The sequence below is a fragment of the Stegodyphus dumicola genome, chromosome X2 (assembly GCF_044657685.1).
Source record: "Stegodyphus dumicola isolate Sdum_Otavi_A_Nest chromosome X2, ASM4465768v1".
Classification (NCBI taxonomy): domain Eukaryota; kingdom Metazoa; phylum Arthropoda; class Arachnida; order Araneae; family Eresidae; genus Stegodyphus; species Stegodyphus dumicola.
Genome location: NC_140781.1, coordinates 14,259,506 through 14,276,546, shown reverse-complemented (window position 1 = coordinate 14,276,546; position 17,041 = coordinate 14,259,506). Strand labels below are relative to the sequence as shown.

General features: G+C 31.1%; 1 protein-coding gene across 3 annotated transcripts in view; it reads left to right on the top strand.

Moving 5' to 3' along the window:
* hook (hook microtubule tethering protein) overlaps positions 1 to 16,118 on the top strand; it is a 227,166-nt gene extending 211,048 nt beyond the window's left edge. For all 3 annotated transcript variants that reach the window (XM_085809576.1, XM_085809575.1, XM_085809577.1), the window contains one exon: positions 15,665 to 16,118. In XM_085809576.1, coding sequence (XP_085665702.1) covers positions 15,665 to 15,677 — 13 coding nt within the window. In that variant the 3' untranslated portion in view covers positions 15,678 to 16,118. The remainder of the gene's footprint in view (positions 1 to 15,664) is intronic.
* The last annotated feature ends 923 nt before the right edge of the window (positions 16,119 to 17,041 follow it).

Here is a 17,041-nt window from a genome sequence, read left to right as displayed (position 1 = left end):
CCAGTTCCTCCTTCTCCAAAAAGCAAAGATGTGTTTGACAGTTTGTGGCTGCAACTTGAAGAATAGGCATTTCATACCCATTAACAAAACCATTAATTGTATATGTCTCTAACACATCATCATTTAAAAATATGCAATTTACCAATTTTTATTTCAATTACCATTTCATACCACTTCAATAATAAATATAGTTATTTGTTAAATGTCAAAATACAGTACAAAGTCCGTAATTCAGACTCGTACTGTGGACTTTGGCGATTCCGGATTAGGGGTTTTTCTGGATTATAGGTCATCAATTTAAATCTGGTAAGATGGCATGCAGAAATTATACAATTAAAAATATGAAACCGTGATTTATGAAATAAAGAGCAGGGTATCAAAATTTACCCCCCCCCAAAAAGCTTAATATTTATTTGTTTACTTTATTAAACATTTCTTTCAGTGTAAGTTGTTTAAGTTGCTTCGTTTTTTGTGCTAATACTTTCTCTTTAATTATATAAACAGACATAATTTCTTGTTCAGTTACAAAGTTCCACTGTTCCAGTCCTGTAATTGCTGTGTTGAGAATACCAACTAACTTGTCTATCAAAATGTTTTCATTTTCAATAACCTCTTTATCACTTCCTTCACTATCGGAAGCGATAATTTCTGGATCTAGAACCATACTACATATTTCGCAGTCCATTAATTGATTGATGATTGGGGCATTGTCGTCGCAATGTAAAACTTCTGTTATATCATCTTCATTTATTACCGCTTCTCCACATTTTTTAACAAAATCCAATAACTGGAAAATTTCACCTTTAGTTTGCAATGTCCGAAAACCTTCAAATTCGCGGCTATCGTCCATTCTACATTAAACGCGCACGCGTAAAGCTTACCAAAAAAAAGGTTTGTGGCTTTGAGGTCCAGATTATGGATCATTCTGGGTAATGGATGTCCAGATTACGGACTTTGTACTGTATTACAATGCATAATGATGCAGAACATAATGGCTGCATTAAAAATTTGAAGCAAATACATTTCTCGTGCAACATACTTCACTAAAGGCAAATTGATAACCGTGACCTGCAATGCCGAATCACTCATTATTTCAATAGCATTTTTTCCCATCTAAAGGGAATAGCACTAGCTTTGTGTTGCAGTTGTAATGCCGCGTTTCATTTCACTTGTTAGACTTCTGAATTTATGGATACTTTTCAATTAGGGTTTGAGATAAGTGAAAAATCCTGTTGGGCTAAATTAAAGTATAATTCAGTAAATATCTTGATGTTTGGAAGATAGCTTCTTAGATATGTAGGATGACATTTACAGACTGAGAATGGCCAAATTCAATATAATTTTATTGCTTGTTAAAACTATTCTAGAGATGCAATGTTGATTCACACATTATTATGTGTGCAATGTGCACCCACATAATTTTGTATAGATTGCATTTTCAAACAATGGACGATAGACAGCAGAGGCAAGTGATATATCTTAGCAGCAGCAGAGTGAAGTAGGAAAAGGAATGTGCATTCACTAAACCTTGAGGAATAGAGTGAAAAGTATCTTTAAGCAGACAGCTGTTTCAATCAGATTACATAAAAAAAATCATGAAGCAGATTAATTTGGAAAGGTACAGTCCAGCAAAATTTAAGACGAATCCTACTTTAGACCAGGAAAGGGTAATATACAGATTAAAATTAAGTATTACATGATTATTGTTAGTTTAAGTTATAATTTTGGTTTATGTATTTTTTTATTTTATATATATACTTAATTTAAAAAAAACCTTGTTCATTAAAAAGAAAAACTGCATAAAATATTATATAATTCTTTTTAGATATAATCGAAAAAATTGATAAACTACAATATGTTTTTATTATCATCTTTGTTATTCTCTTCCTTCTTTTGCAGTCCGATTCCATTATCAAAATAATACTCAGGCTCAAATCCCTTAAATAACTATTGAGTTTAAAGCTTGGATTGTATTGTAAATTTATTATTGTTGCCTTTCTTAATAATTTTTAAAACTTTTTTATACAAATAAAATAAATTTAGAATAAATTAAAGTGTTAAAAGTTTGCAGTACTAAAAAAACTATCACTGTTGAAATAATTAGCTTGAAAATTACGGTATGTTTACTATACATTGTATTTAGGTGGGAGCCACAAGTTATAATTTTTCTTTTCTTTTTTTTTTTTTTTTTATTTCCCTGCGATTTATATTTATTATGTTTTAGTAACCATGAATAAGCAGGGACTGAAAAATATTTCGCATCAGATACTTTTAGGGCAGGGGTAGTCAGCTAAAAATAAATAAGTCAGAAGAGAATGTGATTGGATCCTTATTTCAGTCTGATTTCCTCAAAATGATGAATTAAATTTTGTTTAATATTATTGTTAGGGTGGAAAAAGTTGTACTGAATAATTGATATTCAGGACAGCCCCCTCCCAAAATAATAGTTTATTTATAAATAAATAAGAACTGCTCTGGAATAATATTAATTACAGCAAAGAATAAACAAATGACTGATTGTAATATCCATTTTTTCTTCTTAACTTCTTGGCTGTAAATTTAATCTTAGTTAAGTTGTACTCTGCAATATTATTGTATGAATTTTGCCACAGATCTTCATGAAATTTTATAAAAGTCTGGAAGCCTTGAATTAATTTTGAAGAATAAAAGTGCTGGTAGTCAAATCGTAGTCATATTTTGTTATGATTTTGTTCTAAATATTGTATAATTCTGCTGCCTAATGTGATAAGTATATAATTGAGCAAAATGTACACTTCCTACAACCAGCAGAAATTTTGTGTAATATTCGGCTCATATCAGCTACTGAAAGTTCTTCTGAATTCAAGTTAAATGTGAATGAGCTAGCTCAGTTTGGTCAGAGGTCCATTTTTTACTTAACTGTGTTTAGGTTATTGTGCATAAAATGTGAATGCGCCTTTAATGCTCAAATTATTTGTGAGTTCTCTTATGAAATTCATGCTTTAAAATTTAAAAAAAAGCTAATATTTCAAACTGGTTTTGCTTGCTTTATTAATTGTATGCTGTGTATTATGATATGATCCCATATTATTTGGATATGAACTGAGTTTTCACAGCCTGCTGTTAAGAAACGTATTGCTGTTCTATTTAAAAAAAAAAAAAATAAATAAAACCCTTTTTGTTGAAGCTGACCACTTCAGTGCAACACCTATTTTACATCACCACTGTCTAATCTTCTAAGCATTTGCATTTTAGTTTCTAGCAAAATGCTTTTTCTTGCCACTTTATTTTTGTGTTAATTATTATCACCTATATTGAAAACTAAAAATTATAGTATTTATCACTATTTTTAAAGGATTCAAAAATAACTATGGATTTAATATGAAAAACACTTTAATTGCAGATGCTTACAAAATTTAGAAGCAGTTGTTCTTACAAAAACGATAGAGCTTATTTTTAAAACATAAAACTTAGACAGAGTTGAGTTGTAGCTGGTATTACTCAAACAACCTCCCACCTTGCAATTTGTAGGATACTTATAAATTGCAATAAAAGTTATAAATCAAGTCTATTGGAAATTTTAACACGTCGACCAGCTCTAGTAACAAGATCTGGGACTTTGGGTGATGAATCATCATCTTCACTGGAATCTAAATCATCAGCTGCAGGGTGTAGAGGCATATTCGTAGAAGCACTTTCATCCCTTCGAGCATCTTGGGCAATGAATGGTAACTTTTCTGAGCTGTTGATTTCTAACGGATAAAGTCTTTGGAATGGTCTCGACTTCTCTCCATCAGCTGTTCTCACTCTGGCAACTCTTGAGTGCCCATCTGCTCCAGAAAAGACTTCAATGACGATTCCTAAAGGCCAGTTGTCACGGTGCGCAATAAACTGGAAGTTGATCTGTCAGCACTATCCTCATCTTCAGCGCAGATGTTTTTATTTTATTCAGCTTATAATTCCTTACTAAATGTAGTGTTTCATCTCGATGAACTCCGATATGATTTAAATCAATTTCCTCGTCATTATGAATATCACGAATACACATCAAATAGCTTTTCTGATTGCAGTTTTCTAATTTCGACTATGTGTAATGTATGCTTTACGTATGCGCACTTTCAAAGAAATGTTTAATAAAGTAAACAAATAAATATTAAGGGTGGTGTTTTTTTTTTTTTTTTTTTTTTTTTTTTGTAAATTTTGATACCCTTTAAATCACAATTGCTCTTTATTTCATAAATTATGATTTCATATTTTTAATTGTATAATTTCTGCATGCCATCTTACCAGATTTAAACTGATGATCTATAATCAAGAGAAACCAATAATCCGGAATCGCCGAAGTCCCGACGAGTCTGGATTAAAGACTTTTGACTGTATTCCATATCCTCTGGATTTAAACTGATTTGTAAAAATGCTTTTTTGATGTCTGATGTTAGGGCAATTGCATTTTTCTGAAATTGCATTATCAATTTGGGTACCAATTCCAATAAATTGATTGGTCCTTTTTCTAAACAATTATTCAAGGAATTTCCTTTGGAATCTCGTCGACTCATCAAAAGCCGAACAAATTTTTGTTGTTTTTATCACAGGTTGTTTTTATCACAGTTTTTATCACAGGATGATGTGGTAAATAGTGTCCCTTTTTCTCGTCTTTATCTACAATTTCAATAATTCCATCCTGAACTCGCTCATTAAACACATCATCGTATTCTCTTAAATGTCCATATCTAATGAGATTTTTGGTAGTTGACATTAACCATTTTAGTGGCTAATTCTTTATTTGTTTCTAATCCTGGACGTTCACTTTTCCATAGCAAACATACTTCATATCTTTTGTCTTCTTTCTTTCAATAGTTTTACGGAAAAATCTACCGTTTCTTCAGCAGTTACCTGCCTTGACTTTACTTCTGCAGAACATCTTATACCGATGACATCTAGGCTCCGTAATTTCATCAAATCTGAATTATTAGCATATACAATACTCTCCAAAGATTTTGAGTAGTTTCTTTGTTTACCTTGAAGCGTCCATCCAAGTTTTGTTTTAATAGCTACCAAATTATTATCAATGGGCTCAATTCTCCCAGTCAGTAATATGCCAAGATAATCTGCTCCTATTTATAAACATATTTCGGGCACATATTCTCCTGTATCACTTAAACGTATATTTTTCTTTTTCAAAATTGGATAAATATCAGAATCCTCTATGCGGGGAATTGCACCACAGATCTTCTTTTCATCCAAAACTGAAATAGTGTACTTGAAATTTGAACACAAGCTTTTTAATGTAATATTGTAAACATTGTGGGACTCTTGTTTAGTTTCACTGCCCCCGAAAAAGTCCATGACTCATCATTTCTTGATCTACAGGTTTCAATCCTAGTTTCTGCACAATATCTTTTTGTATGAAAGATCTCTGAGCACCAATATCAAAGAATCCACGAACGATTCCAGACCTGCCATCATTGATGATTTTCACCAATACACTTAACAATAACGAAGAATTATTTGGTGACAAAAGAACCTGTGCAGCCAATTCAGGCTGTTTGTCTTGCTTTGATTGATTTATATTTGGACACATAATGCTTTTTTTTTTTTTTTTTTCCATATAATGCACTGTAAATAAGCTTTGCAGATCTTAGAATTGTTTCTTGGATTTAAACAGATGAAACAAGCTCCCCTTTTCTTTAATGTTTCCCTTTTCTCTTCCAGTCACATCTCAGCAGCTTTAAAGCATTCCGAAGTATTATGAAATGACTTCTTACAAAATAAACAATGCTTGCATTTTGCTCAGCTCTTTGCTTTTCATTAGCTACAATGCAAGCTGCAGTGGGAATTTTTTCTTTCGTTTTAAATTTTTCAAATTGATCTAGCAAGTTGTAACCGCTCTTCACTTTCGACTTTCAAATGAAGAAATTCTAATACATTTCCTAACATGTTCATCTTCTCTTTATTTCCTACACGGTTATGTGTGCGTTCCCACTCCTTGATAAGAACTTCTGGCACAGCTGATTCTACTAAAGGATATAACATTGCTTCATATTTTTCAGACGTTACCCCTAAAGTCTCTAATGCTCGCAGCTGAATCTCCATTTTATCATAAAAAAACCTGAAAAGTAAAATTTTTGCCACTTTTCACTTACGTTAAAACTAGATTTAAAAGTTCATGAACATAAATTGGATTTAATAGTTCATCTTTAGCAAAACAAGATTTCAGTTGTTCAATAGCAGTATAATAGTTTTTGCTAAATGGTGGAAAACTCGCAACTAAATCTCTGGCCGATGAACTTTCTTCAGTTGCTTGTAAAAGATACTGAAATTTGTTATCTGTATCAATGCTATCATCATCAGGAATTTTTTTAAATTGTCCTCAGAATCCTAGCCAATTTTTAATATTACCATCAAAACATTTCAATTCTAACTTAGGAAGATATAATTTTCTCTTAGTTTCATTTACTATACTGGAAATATCGCCTTTTCTTTCAGTGGTTGATAACATTAAATCAACTTTCGTTTTCATAGCAACCCACTGATTTTGATAGCTTTCCGTTAAATCCATATCCTTAGAAAATTCAACTTCATTAAAATTTTCCATTTCTAGCCACGTTATTGTAACTTTTTCATCTAACTGAAATAATCTGTCAGCTTTATCATTGAAAGTATTAAATACAGATATCAAATCAATCTTACTTACTGCTTCATCTTTTAGAACAGGTTCCACTTCTTTCAAAGAAGTTGTGAAATATCGCCATAATTGTGTTCTTTCCCGTTTTAAATTATCCATAGTCCTGTTCCATGGATGCCAGTATTTTAAAGGATTCGAAAATAACTATGGATTTAATATGAAAAAACACTTTAATTGCAGCTATTTACAAAGTTTAGAAGCAGTTGTTCTTACAGAAACGATAGAGCTTATTTTTAAAACAAAACGTAAACAGAGTTGAGTTGTAGCTGGCATTACTCAAACAACTATATCAATCATTACATTACATAAATTTATAATTACAATAACAGCAATCAATGTTTGAAATTATAAAAATATATTTGTGTAACACTACAGTGAAGCAATGCAGATAAATTACTTTTGAATTTGGGGAAGCCCAATGCTGTGTGCAATTTTCAGGAACTCCCACTATTCCAATAAAAATGGGTTAAACCAAAACAGTGCTAAATGAACCAGCATTAGGCTGGGTCTTACTGTAATGCATTTAAGTCTAGGTACTGTAGTGTCTCTTGTAGGCAGTAGAAATTACATGTACAGAGTTCTTTACTTCAGACAATTTGTTTAATTACATTAAAACATATACACATATTCACAGTTATATAATACAGTAAACTAAGTTCACTTCTATAAGATAGTATAATGATCATCATTCATTTAAAAGTTCTAGAGGCCAGCTGCAAACAAAAATATTAGAGTGAATTGCACAAGGTTTAGCTCTGCCATCTGCCCTTTGACATCGGCACCACATTCTTTCAGCCATCCTGCACGCGTGATGCTACAAATAAAAAAAAAAATCTGAAAGCCTTCAGATTTTACATTACACCCAAAGGAGCATTTTTTTGTAACTTTCTGTGTGTTACCTTTATTTATTAAATATCATGTTCTTCGCACTTAAACCACAAAATTCAATTAAACAGCAATATTGCAAAATAATTTTAAAATGAGCATATCTTTAGATTTTCTGATACACAGTCTCACGTGCTAGAGATACCCCCCCCCCGTACAGTGTCACCATTGCTCGCTTTGAAATCGTCGAGTTTGTTAAACAAAAATTCATTAATAGTGTCTCAAAATATGATAACGATAATAAAACAAGTTCCAAATTAGGGCTTCCAGATGCCCATATTCGGTGAAGGATTACATTATTCAAAATTGAATGGCTCTAGGGTACCGTTGTTTTATCACAATGCGAGAAACTTGCGGATATTTATGCAGATTGTTCGTTATTTAATTTAATTAAATATAACACAGGATGATAATACAGTGTTTCAAAAGGAATATATGTATTACAAAGTGATATTTTGTCCAAACTATCAATCACTGCACCTCGGCTCGGCTATTGGCGAAATGAATACGCAGTCTAATTTAGTATATTAATAACAGTAGATGTCAGTTGTCTTCTGTTTTGCATGGTAACCGTCACATGTTTAAAATGGTTACTCCGCAGCAGAAATCATTTTGTGTTCTTGAGTTTGAAAAGTGCATTTCCGTGATTGCAAAGACGTTTCAAGTTGAGGTACCAAAGTGATCCTCCAAATGGGTGGAACATTCGCAGAGGGTATCGACAGTTTGTAAGTACAGGATGTGTATGTAAAAAATAGAGTCTAGGCTGCCCTCATGTTCCTGACCAAAATGTTGTACGAATTCAAACAGCTTTCCAACGTAGTCCTTCAAAATCAACTCATCGTGCCAGTCAGGAGTTACAACAATGTGGTGTGTTTTGAGACATCGGTTGGTTATGAAGCCGTACAAGTTACATTTGTTACAGGCTCTGCATCCTAGTGACAAATGCAAACGGGTGGCATTTGGTAACGAGATTACTATTGAAGCTATTGACAATGATAGCACTTTTGCACAACGCATCGTGTTCAGTGACTTTTCATATTAGTGGTCATGTAAACAAATGAAATGTTCGAATTTGGAGCCTACAGAACCCACATGCAGCTATTGAACATGTATGAGATTCGCCCAAAATCAATGTTTTTGTGCAATATCCCGATCATCTGTTTATGGCCCACTATTATTTGATGGAAACACAGTTAACGGTCAGCAGTATTTCGCTATGTTACAAAACTGGTTGTTTCTGAGTCTGCATGAAGACAACTTCATTTTTCAACAAGACGGAGCATCTGTTCACTGGTGTTGCCAAGTGCGTGATTATGTGAATGAAACTCTACCAAACCGATGGATTGGTCGTCAAGGAGCTGGCGACTTAGCATGTCTCAGCTGGCCTCCACGGTCACTGGATTTGAAACCCTGTGACTTCTTCCTTTAAGGTTTCATTAAAGACAACGTTTATGTACCACCACTCTCGCAGAACCTGGAAGAGGTGAAGAACTGGATCCGTACTGTCATAACATCAGTGACGATGGACATGCTTGCCCAAGTATGGAAGGAATTTGAGTATCGATGTGATATTGTTCGTGTCGCTGATGGAGGACATATTGAACATCTGTAACATGAACTTGAGAGGTTTGTACACATGTGTGTGAAGTTTCATATTCGTATACAGTTTAATAAATATATGCATTCAAAATATGTATATTCTTTTTGAAACAGGCTGTATTTGGAGGCAACAGTCTGAAAAGTGAACCGACATTTATAGTGAATCAATGCAAAATTCCAAAATGAAATTAATAGCCCTTTGGTCTTAGAAAAGATTTTTTTAAATCAATATTTTATGTCTAAAGGAGTGTTTTTTTAACATTTTGTGTATTACCTTTATTTATTAAATATCATGTTCTTTTCACTTAAACCATAAAATTCAATTCAACAGCAATATCACAAGGTCACACCTTTAGAATTTCCAATACACAGTCTCGTGTGCTGAACATAAAAATGTTTTTTTTTTTTTTTTCATACAGTGTTGCCATTGCTCGCTTTGAAATCGTTGAGTTTCTTAATCAACAACTCTTAAATGCTTTACAAAATATGAAATAGATAATAAAACAAATTTGAAATTCGGGCTTCCAGATGCCCATATTTGGATGGAGAAGTACGTTATTCAAAATTTGATGGCTCTAGGTACCGTTGTTTTATCACATGCATTTATGCAAATTCTTCATTATTTAATTTCTTTAAATATAGTACAGGGTTTTAATATTTTGTGGCAACAATTTAAAAAGTGATTTGCCATTTGTAGTGAATCAACACAAAATGCCAAAACAAAATTAATAGCCCTTTTGGGCAAATAGCCCCTTTGGGCTAAAAAGAAATGATAATAGTGTGTCTAAAAAATAAAGGTTAAATGGCTTTAGAATCATTGATTGTCATTCAGCTTCAGGAATGACAAAATTGTCTTCAAGTTTCTTTTGCCTTAAAAACAATAGTTAATGTCTTTAACCACAGATTCTGTGTCTTTAGGCATAATTTCATTCTTCTTTAGGTGTCTTTCCTTTTCATTTTTAGGCATCTCTGTTTTTTTAGTTTTCATCTTCATACAGTAAATATGCAATTTATTTCTTTTTCTTCCTTAATTTACACTCATGTCCATAAATTAAGGATAATGCAAAATCAGGCAAAGGAAAAGTTAGAAGCAAAACAAATTTGACTTATTTGTAAAGCTTATTTATTAAACAAAAGGTAAAGAGGGAAAAAAAGATGCTATATGTTTGATATTATTAAAAAAATTAGCGATTTTTTTCTTCCTGGAGCAAATTACAAAAAAAAAAAAAAAAAAAAAAAAAAACTATTTACAAAAAACCAATATTACATGGTTGGTATGATTGTTAATACATTGTATGTCTCCCAGATGATGCAATACAGTCCATACAACGCCTAGGCATGCTGAGTATTAAATTATCGATCTGATCTTGGGGGATATGACACCACTCAAAAAGCAATGCTCTCTGAAGTTCCGGTAGACATGTAGGAGGAGGTTTACGGGCTGCAACTCGTCGGCCAAGCATCTTGTCTGCTTCTGGTTCTGAATTTGTTTTAGAGCATTTCAAAGTTTTATGACTCAAATTTTCACATTTAAAACATTTACAGGGGCGTAGCTAGAGGGGGGCATCTGTCCCTGGGCGCAGAATCCAAGGGATGCCAAACTGATATTACGACATTTTAGAATTAAATGTTTTCCATCCTTGGCAAGCAGTAGGGGGCGCGAAATCTACAGTTGTCCCTGGGCGCTGAAAACCCTAGCTATGACTCTGAACATTTAATTCCGTTATGTTTATAAATACAATTTTTAGTAATATGATTTTTCAAGCTACAATTAAAGCAAATTGTATTATTGTTATAGCCTTCAAAACTATATTTCATATCAGATTTGCAGTCACACTTTATTTTTATTAACATTTTCGTTCATTGAGTTAGTTATACATTAAAATCGTGTTTCATTCTCGTTCTGTCGAAAGCAGCTTTTTGCAAAATCATTTTTCATTACTTTGTACACTTTCAGTTTTTCTTTAAATTCAAATAAATTTTTGCATTCATACAAAATTATGTTTTCCTGCATATTATTTATTTCCTTTATAACATAATGCATTAAGGCAGCAGCATCCGTTTTCCCAAAATTACATAATTCTTTCATCTTTAAGAAATATTTTTGAGCTGAATCAGTATCCCTCATTTTCCTTTCATGTAAGTTAGCAGAATTTATTTCAAAAGAAAATTTGTCAATCAAGGCTTTTCTTAATTTTGGCCACGAATTGAGTTCCAGTTCTGTTCAAATAAGTAATGCAGTATTCTTGCTAAGTGACCATTTGAAGAAAAAAAAATTTAAATCCGACAACTTAAATAATGTAGAAGTATGTTCAACCCAACAAACATTTTCATGTGATTCTCCATTGAACTTTGTAATAGTGCTTTCGATGTTCAAATAATTAATGTTAGTAGTCTGAATTATATAATTTCCATTAATTACATTTTTGCAAGTATAATCACACTGCACAGAAGAATCAAGGTTATTTTTCTTCCCAAAAATATTGTGCTGCATTGAAAAATCGTTTTCACTTCTTTCTAATTCTGTTTACAATTCATCGGAGCTAGACTTGTTAGCATCATTCACATTTCAAGCTAGTGTTTCAACATTACCTAATAAAGATAAACATTCTTTTGCTAGATTTATTTTGGTTTGATTTATTGCTTTCAAATGAAAAGCTTAGGATATTAGAAATTGTGACTAACTCAATAAAAAGTTTTCCTTTGTATGTTTTAATTTCTTTTGAAATTTGTGGCTGTCTGAAGCAGTCAAACCCAGGAAAATGTCTTATTCTCTTTTGATTTAACCTATCACCATCAGAATCAAAAATAAATCTGTGTAAAGTTTTGAACTTACCTGCTATACAGTTTTTCATTGCAACATATATTTTTTGGATTTTACTTAAAATGTGTTGTCAAATGTGAAAGCTTGCAGAGTTGCTTCGAAGCTATTCATTTTGTAATCCAAATAGTTTATTCACAAGCTGGTCTGTATCCCATTTCTGAAGAAAAAAATTGTAGTGCCTCTTGTGGGCAGTAAAAATTACATGTACAGAGTTTTTTTAAATCTTGGACAACATAATTAATTACATTAAAACTTATACACATTTTCATGATTATACAATACAATAAACTCAATTCACTTCTTTAAGATAATGTAAGCATCGTTATTCATTCAACAGTTCTCAAGGCAACTGCAAATGAAAACATCGGAATTAATTTCACTAAGTGCAGCTGCGTGCCATATGGCATTCAATGTTGGCACCACTGTGGTATTGTCTTATAAATTTATACAAGTGCCAAAATTATTTTTTATTAACAAAAATGTAAACTGTGATGAGATCAAAAGCCGTTAAAGACCTATTTTACTTAAATATCTTTCAGCTTTTCTTTCTTTTAAAAAGTTGCTAATTATACTGGAGCATTGCCCTACCCGAAACTTTCATTTTATTTATTTATTTATTTGCCGTTGTTGTCTGTTTATGTCAGGTGCTGATAATTCATTTGCTTATCTTACAATTGGTAAATTCATCTTCCTTAGTGAATTTTCTTTAAACATTTTAAAATTGCTGTCCTGACCTTTTATGTCGTATATTTCAGTAGTTATCATTTAAATTCCACTATTGTCTAATAAGAGCCATCATTAATCTTTTAACTGAATCATAATTAGAACTTTAATCAAACTTCAAACATATCTTTAGAATGTTTTCTAGCTACATAGATTATAAGAAGTCCGAAGGAAACAGTTTTCTGCTATGTCGGCATTTTAACTGAGAGAAATAGTGAGTACTCAAGAATTATGTTAAAAATCTATTCAAAGGACCTTCTAGTGATTTATTGCTTATGCTGTTGGCACAACAGGATGTGCTGTTTGGGTTCAGCTATGCTAAGAAAATTGTATTAGTTAATTTTGTAGTATTTTATAGTATTTGATCGCTTTGGAAGGATATTGGTTCCGCCTTTTTTAAATGTATCTTTAATGGGAAATGCAAAAATTTATTATGTAAAATACTCATTTGATAATTATTAGGTAACCCTAAGTGTCTGTAGAGATTTGATGGTTTGTACATAATTGTCATTTCTCTCCGGAAGGAGTTTGATGCTGTGCTGATTGATGCTGAATGACTAGAAAGGTAATCTTTTCATGCCAAGCACATGTTTACCTTAATTTAAATTATATTCACTAATATGTAAAAGGCACTTAAAATTGGTAAGATGTTCTTATCCTTAAGTAATTCTGAATATAGGGATCAATAAATACAGTGATCAGTAAATATGTTGTTACTTAAATTATAACTTCAGCAAGCATTTTTATGAGCAATATTGTAGTCAGATATTTCAGATTATGAATGGAGGCATAATGTCTAGGAAGATGATAAACGCTATTAATAAAACCTATCAAAGCTAAATTGTCTGCACTTTTTTTCCCCCTTTACACTAATTTAGGTTCCTGAATCAACAACTGTACATTGAACACAAATGTTTTTAACATTATTAATTTTTCAACTTGAGCCTATGTCTGATAGGATGTGTGGATCCTATCAGAGATAAGATAGAATGATTTTTAAAAGTAATTTTAAGAACTTTATTAATAAGCCGATAAAAAATAACACTTGAGAAGTTGGTGGCAAAAAATTTTCAGTTATTATTATTCTGAAACATTGTTTAAAAAATAATACTAGGCCATTAAAGTGAAATCCTATAGAATTAATGTTTGTAATTTCTGTAGTTTCTACCCCCACCCCCAATGATAAATAAGATCATGAATTTTTTTTCTTTGTAAATCGTGGTTTTCATGTAACTTTGAATGAATTTCATTGGGGTAGGGTTTGGGCATTATAGGAGCCTAAAACCTGAGTCTGCTGTACGGCAGATCATTGAAGTCATCCATAATTCTCAGTTTGGGAACAAATAATACTTCAGTATATTTATGTACTGCCATTAACAATAAAGCAGTAAGTCAATAGCCTTCAAGTGAGACATAATTTTTTCAAAGTTAAAATTCATAAATGCAGTTAGAATGAAATAGTTTCAAATTTCCATGTTTATTAATTCAGAGCATAAAAGCATTTCAACATTATGTTCACTTTATTACAAATGATTAGCTTAAAATAAAGTTCAGTCTAACATAGTTTAACTACATACTTCAGACTTTGCTGTGTGTGAAATAGTAGTTGCTTCCATATAAATTTTGTGTGATTTTTTTTAATGTTATTTTTCCGTCAACATCTGAGTATGTCTTATCTTAGTAATACTATTTGATAGCTATAGCATTTTGTGAAAATTGAGAGGCTCATGAATTCAGTTTATTGTAGAATGTCATGTAAATTGCAGTAAAATAGACTGATTTGCACTGCTTAAATTGAGACATCAGTGAATTCACTATATATCACATAACACTGTTAAAGTGCAATGCAAATGATGTAACATTTGAGTAAAAATCAAAGCCACTTTATAGTATCCATAAATTTTCATATTAATATTTAATTTACAGTTAGAGTACAAGAAGATGCATAAAGAAAATGATCAATTTTGCTTTCATTTTAAAAAATGCCCATGGTTGCAAGTTTTTGTCATTAAAATAACTTTGATAAATTGTTAAAAGAACCTCCGAATTCAGCCTGCAGTCAGTAAGCTACTGTGCGTTTCGTCTCTGAATCTTAATCCTCGATTAGTTTTTTTTTTCTTTTTTGCTACTAGTATCTCTGTCTCGTGCCGAATAAAAGGGGTTAACTCCATTATTACTTATTTTTTCCTTTATGTTTGACATGTTCTAGATACTAGAATATTTTCTACGGAAAGCAGTACATTTCTTTTCCAAAGGCAACAATGTCAAGTACTTTTGAGCTTTCAAAAGTTATTGTTATTTAGCTTCCCAAAAGGGAATCTCAATGAAATTTAAACTTTTCTTGATGAAGTTCAACAAGAATTAACTTTTTTCTATGCATCAGGAAATTTCTGTTTTTAATATAGTATTTTGTAATATGTTATAACTTTGAAAGGACATCCTACAATTCTTGTATCCTTTTATAATGCACATCGTATATAATCTGTATTTCCCTTTATAGGTTTCAAATTTTATACTGTATGTTTTAATTTTAAAGTTACCTTGAGAGCTATTCATGATCAGATTGAAATTTTTAATGTAGTATTTTGGAGCATGATATAAGTTAGAAAATATATCCTAGACTTGTCATATTCATGTAGACTATTGTAATACACATCTTAGATTTACATATGGTCTAACACTTAATACTGCTTGTATATTGCTTTTGTAGTAAATTGTCTAATTTTATGTACTTTTCTATGTATGTAAACTACTGCTTCCTTGTAGAAAAACAAATCACATGCAAGTGTTTAATGGTAATAATTAAGATAAGCCAAAATATTTCTACTCTCATTAAATCATGTATTGTTTTTAGTTTGTATATATTGGAAATTACATAATGCAATTAGGTAATGTATTAGTGAATGCTTTTTTCAGATTTGATGTTTGTAACACTTTGAAACTGATTCAATATATATTTTCTTCTTTAGATTTGAGCACTAAAACTGGATGTTTTAATGTGTAATTCTGAAAGAAGTGACCTTGATTTTGACTTAAGAAGTACTTTCATGACCAGATTGAGAAAGTCTCATTTTATGGAACCTTGCCATTAGTCATAAATTGTGCTATTTTTGTATACTTCTGTATGTTTAAATCGTAAACTATTATTTTATAAATCAATTGAAAAATTGTATAAATGCGTATAACTCATCAATTTGCACACAAATCCATGTATATTATTAAATCATTCCTCACTAATTTATTAATATTTGTTAGGAAATTTTTATATTCCCTTTTGATAGAATTATATGTACAGAATAGTGGATAAAAGTGACCTGCAGATTCTTGAGATGTCTGTTGATTTATATTGAAATTTTATTTGATGCGCTTTATTTATGTATTGTTGTTTAATTTCAGTCATAAAATTAAAACTTATATGAAGTATTTTTTGACTTCTGTTTCATTTAAGATATTCATGAGTGTTTGCATGCATAAATTTGGATATATTTGTTTCTTTACAGAATTCATTTTCTGAATTCTTCCTCGTTTCCTTCATACGTTTTGACATCTTGGCATATATTTAAATTCCACAAAATTGATTTGTTTCTATTTCATAATTGAGATAATTTGTGTAAATTAATGTATATATTCTAAATCATATATTAAGAAATTTTTTAAAAAAAGTACATTGTTTTTTGTCTTTTTATTGTGAGCTTTATTAGTATCAAATAACGCATACTAACATTTTTATATAGCATGAAATATTTTCACATGACTTTGCTTTTGTTAGTTATGCAAACAGCATAAACTTTGAACCAGATATATGTAATGTGTCTATTCATTCTATAAATACTCTGAAAATTTGCCAAAGTTCATTGATTTTCTTAAATTGCTAATAATTTGGCACATATGGGCAGTAAATATAATTGTTTTTGTTATGTACGTATTTGATTATGGCATGTTAAAGGGCTGTCTGCTTTGAAAAAATATACCTCATTTATGAATTTCTTAGTGTTCTTATCTAACTTATTTGGATTGATTGATTGAAATATTTTTGTAAGGAAAAAAAATCCCTTCTGGAATAATTGGAGTACACTTTTCAATTTATCCTATGCTCTGTTAAATATTAATCGGCTAAAATAGTACTAATATGCGAGATGGTTATTCTGTCTTTTCAGAGTCAAACTCTTATGATAAATTTTTCATGTTAATTTCAAGGTAATGTAAATAGAGTTTGACGATTTATAAGCTAGGTTAATTTGTTAAGGCAAAGTAACTGAAGACTGGCCTCTGTGGAGGACTTTTAAAGGAAAATTGGCTCATTTCCACATCACACATTGAAAAAAAACCACGAAAACTCTCATACA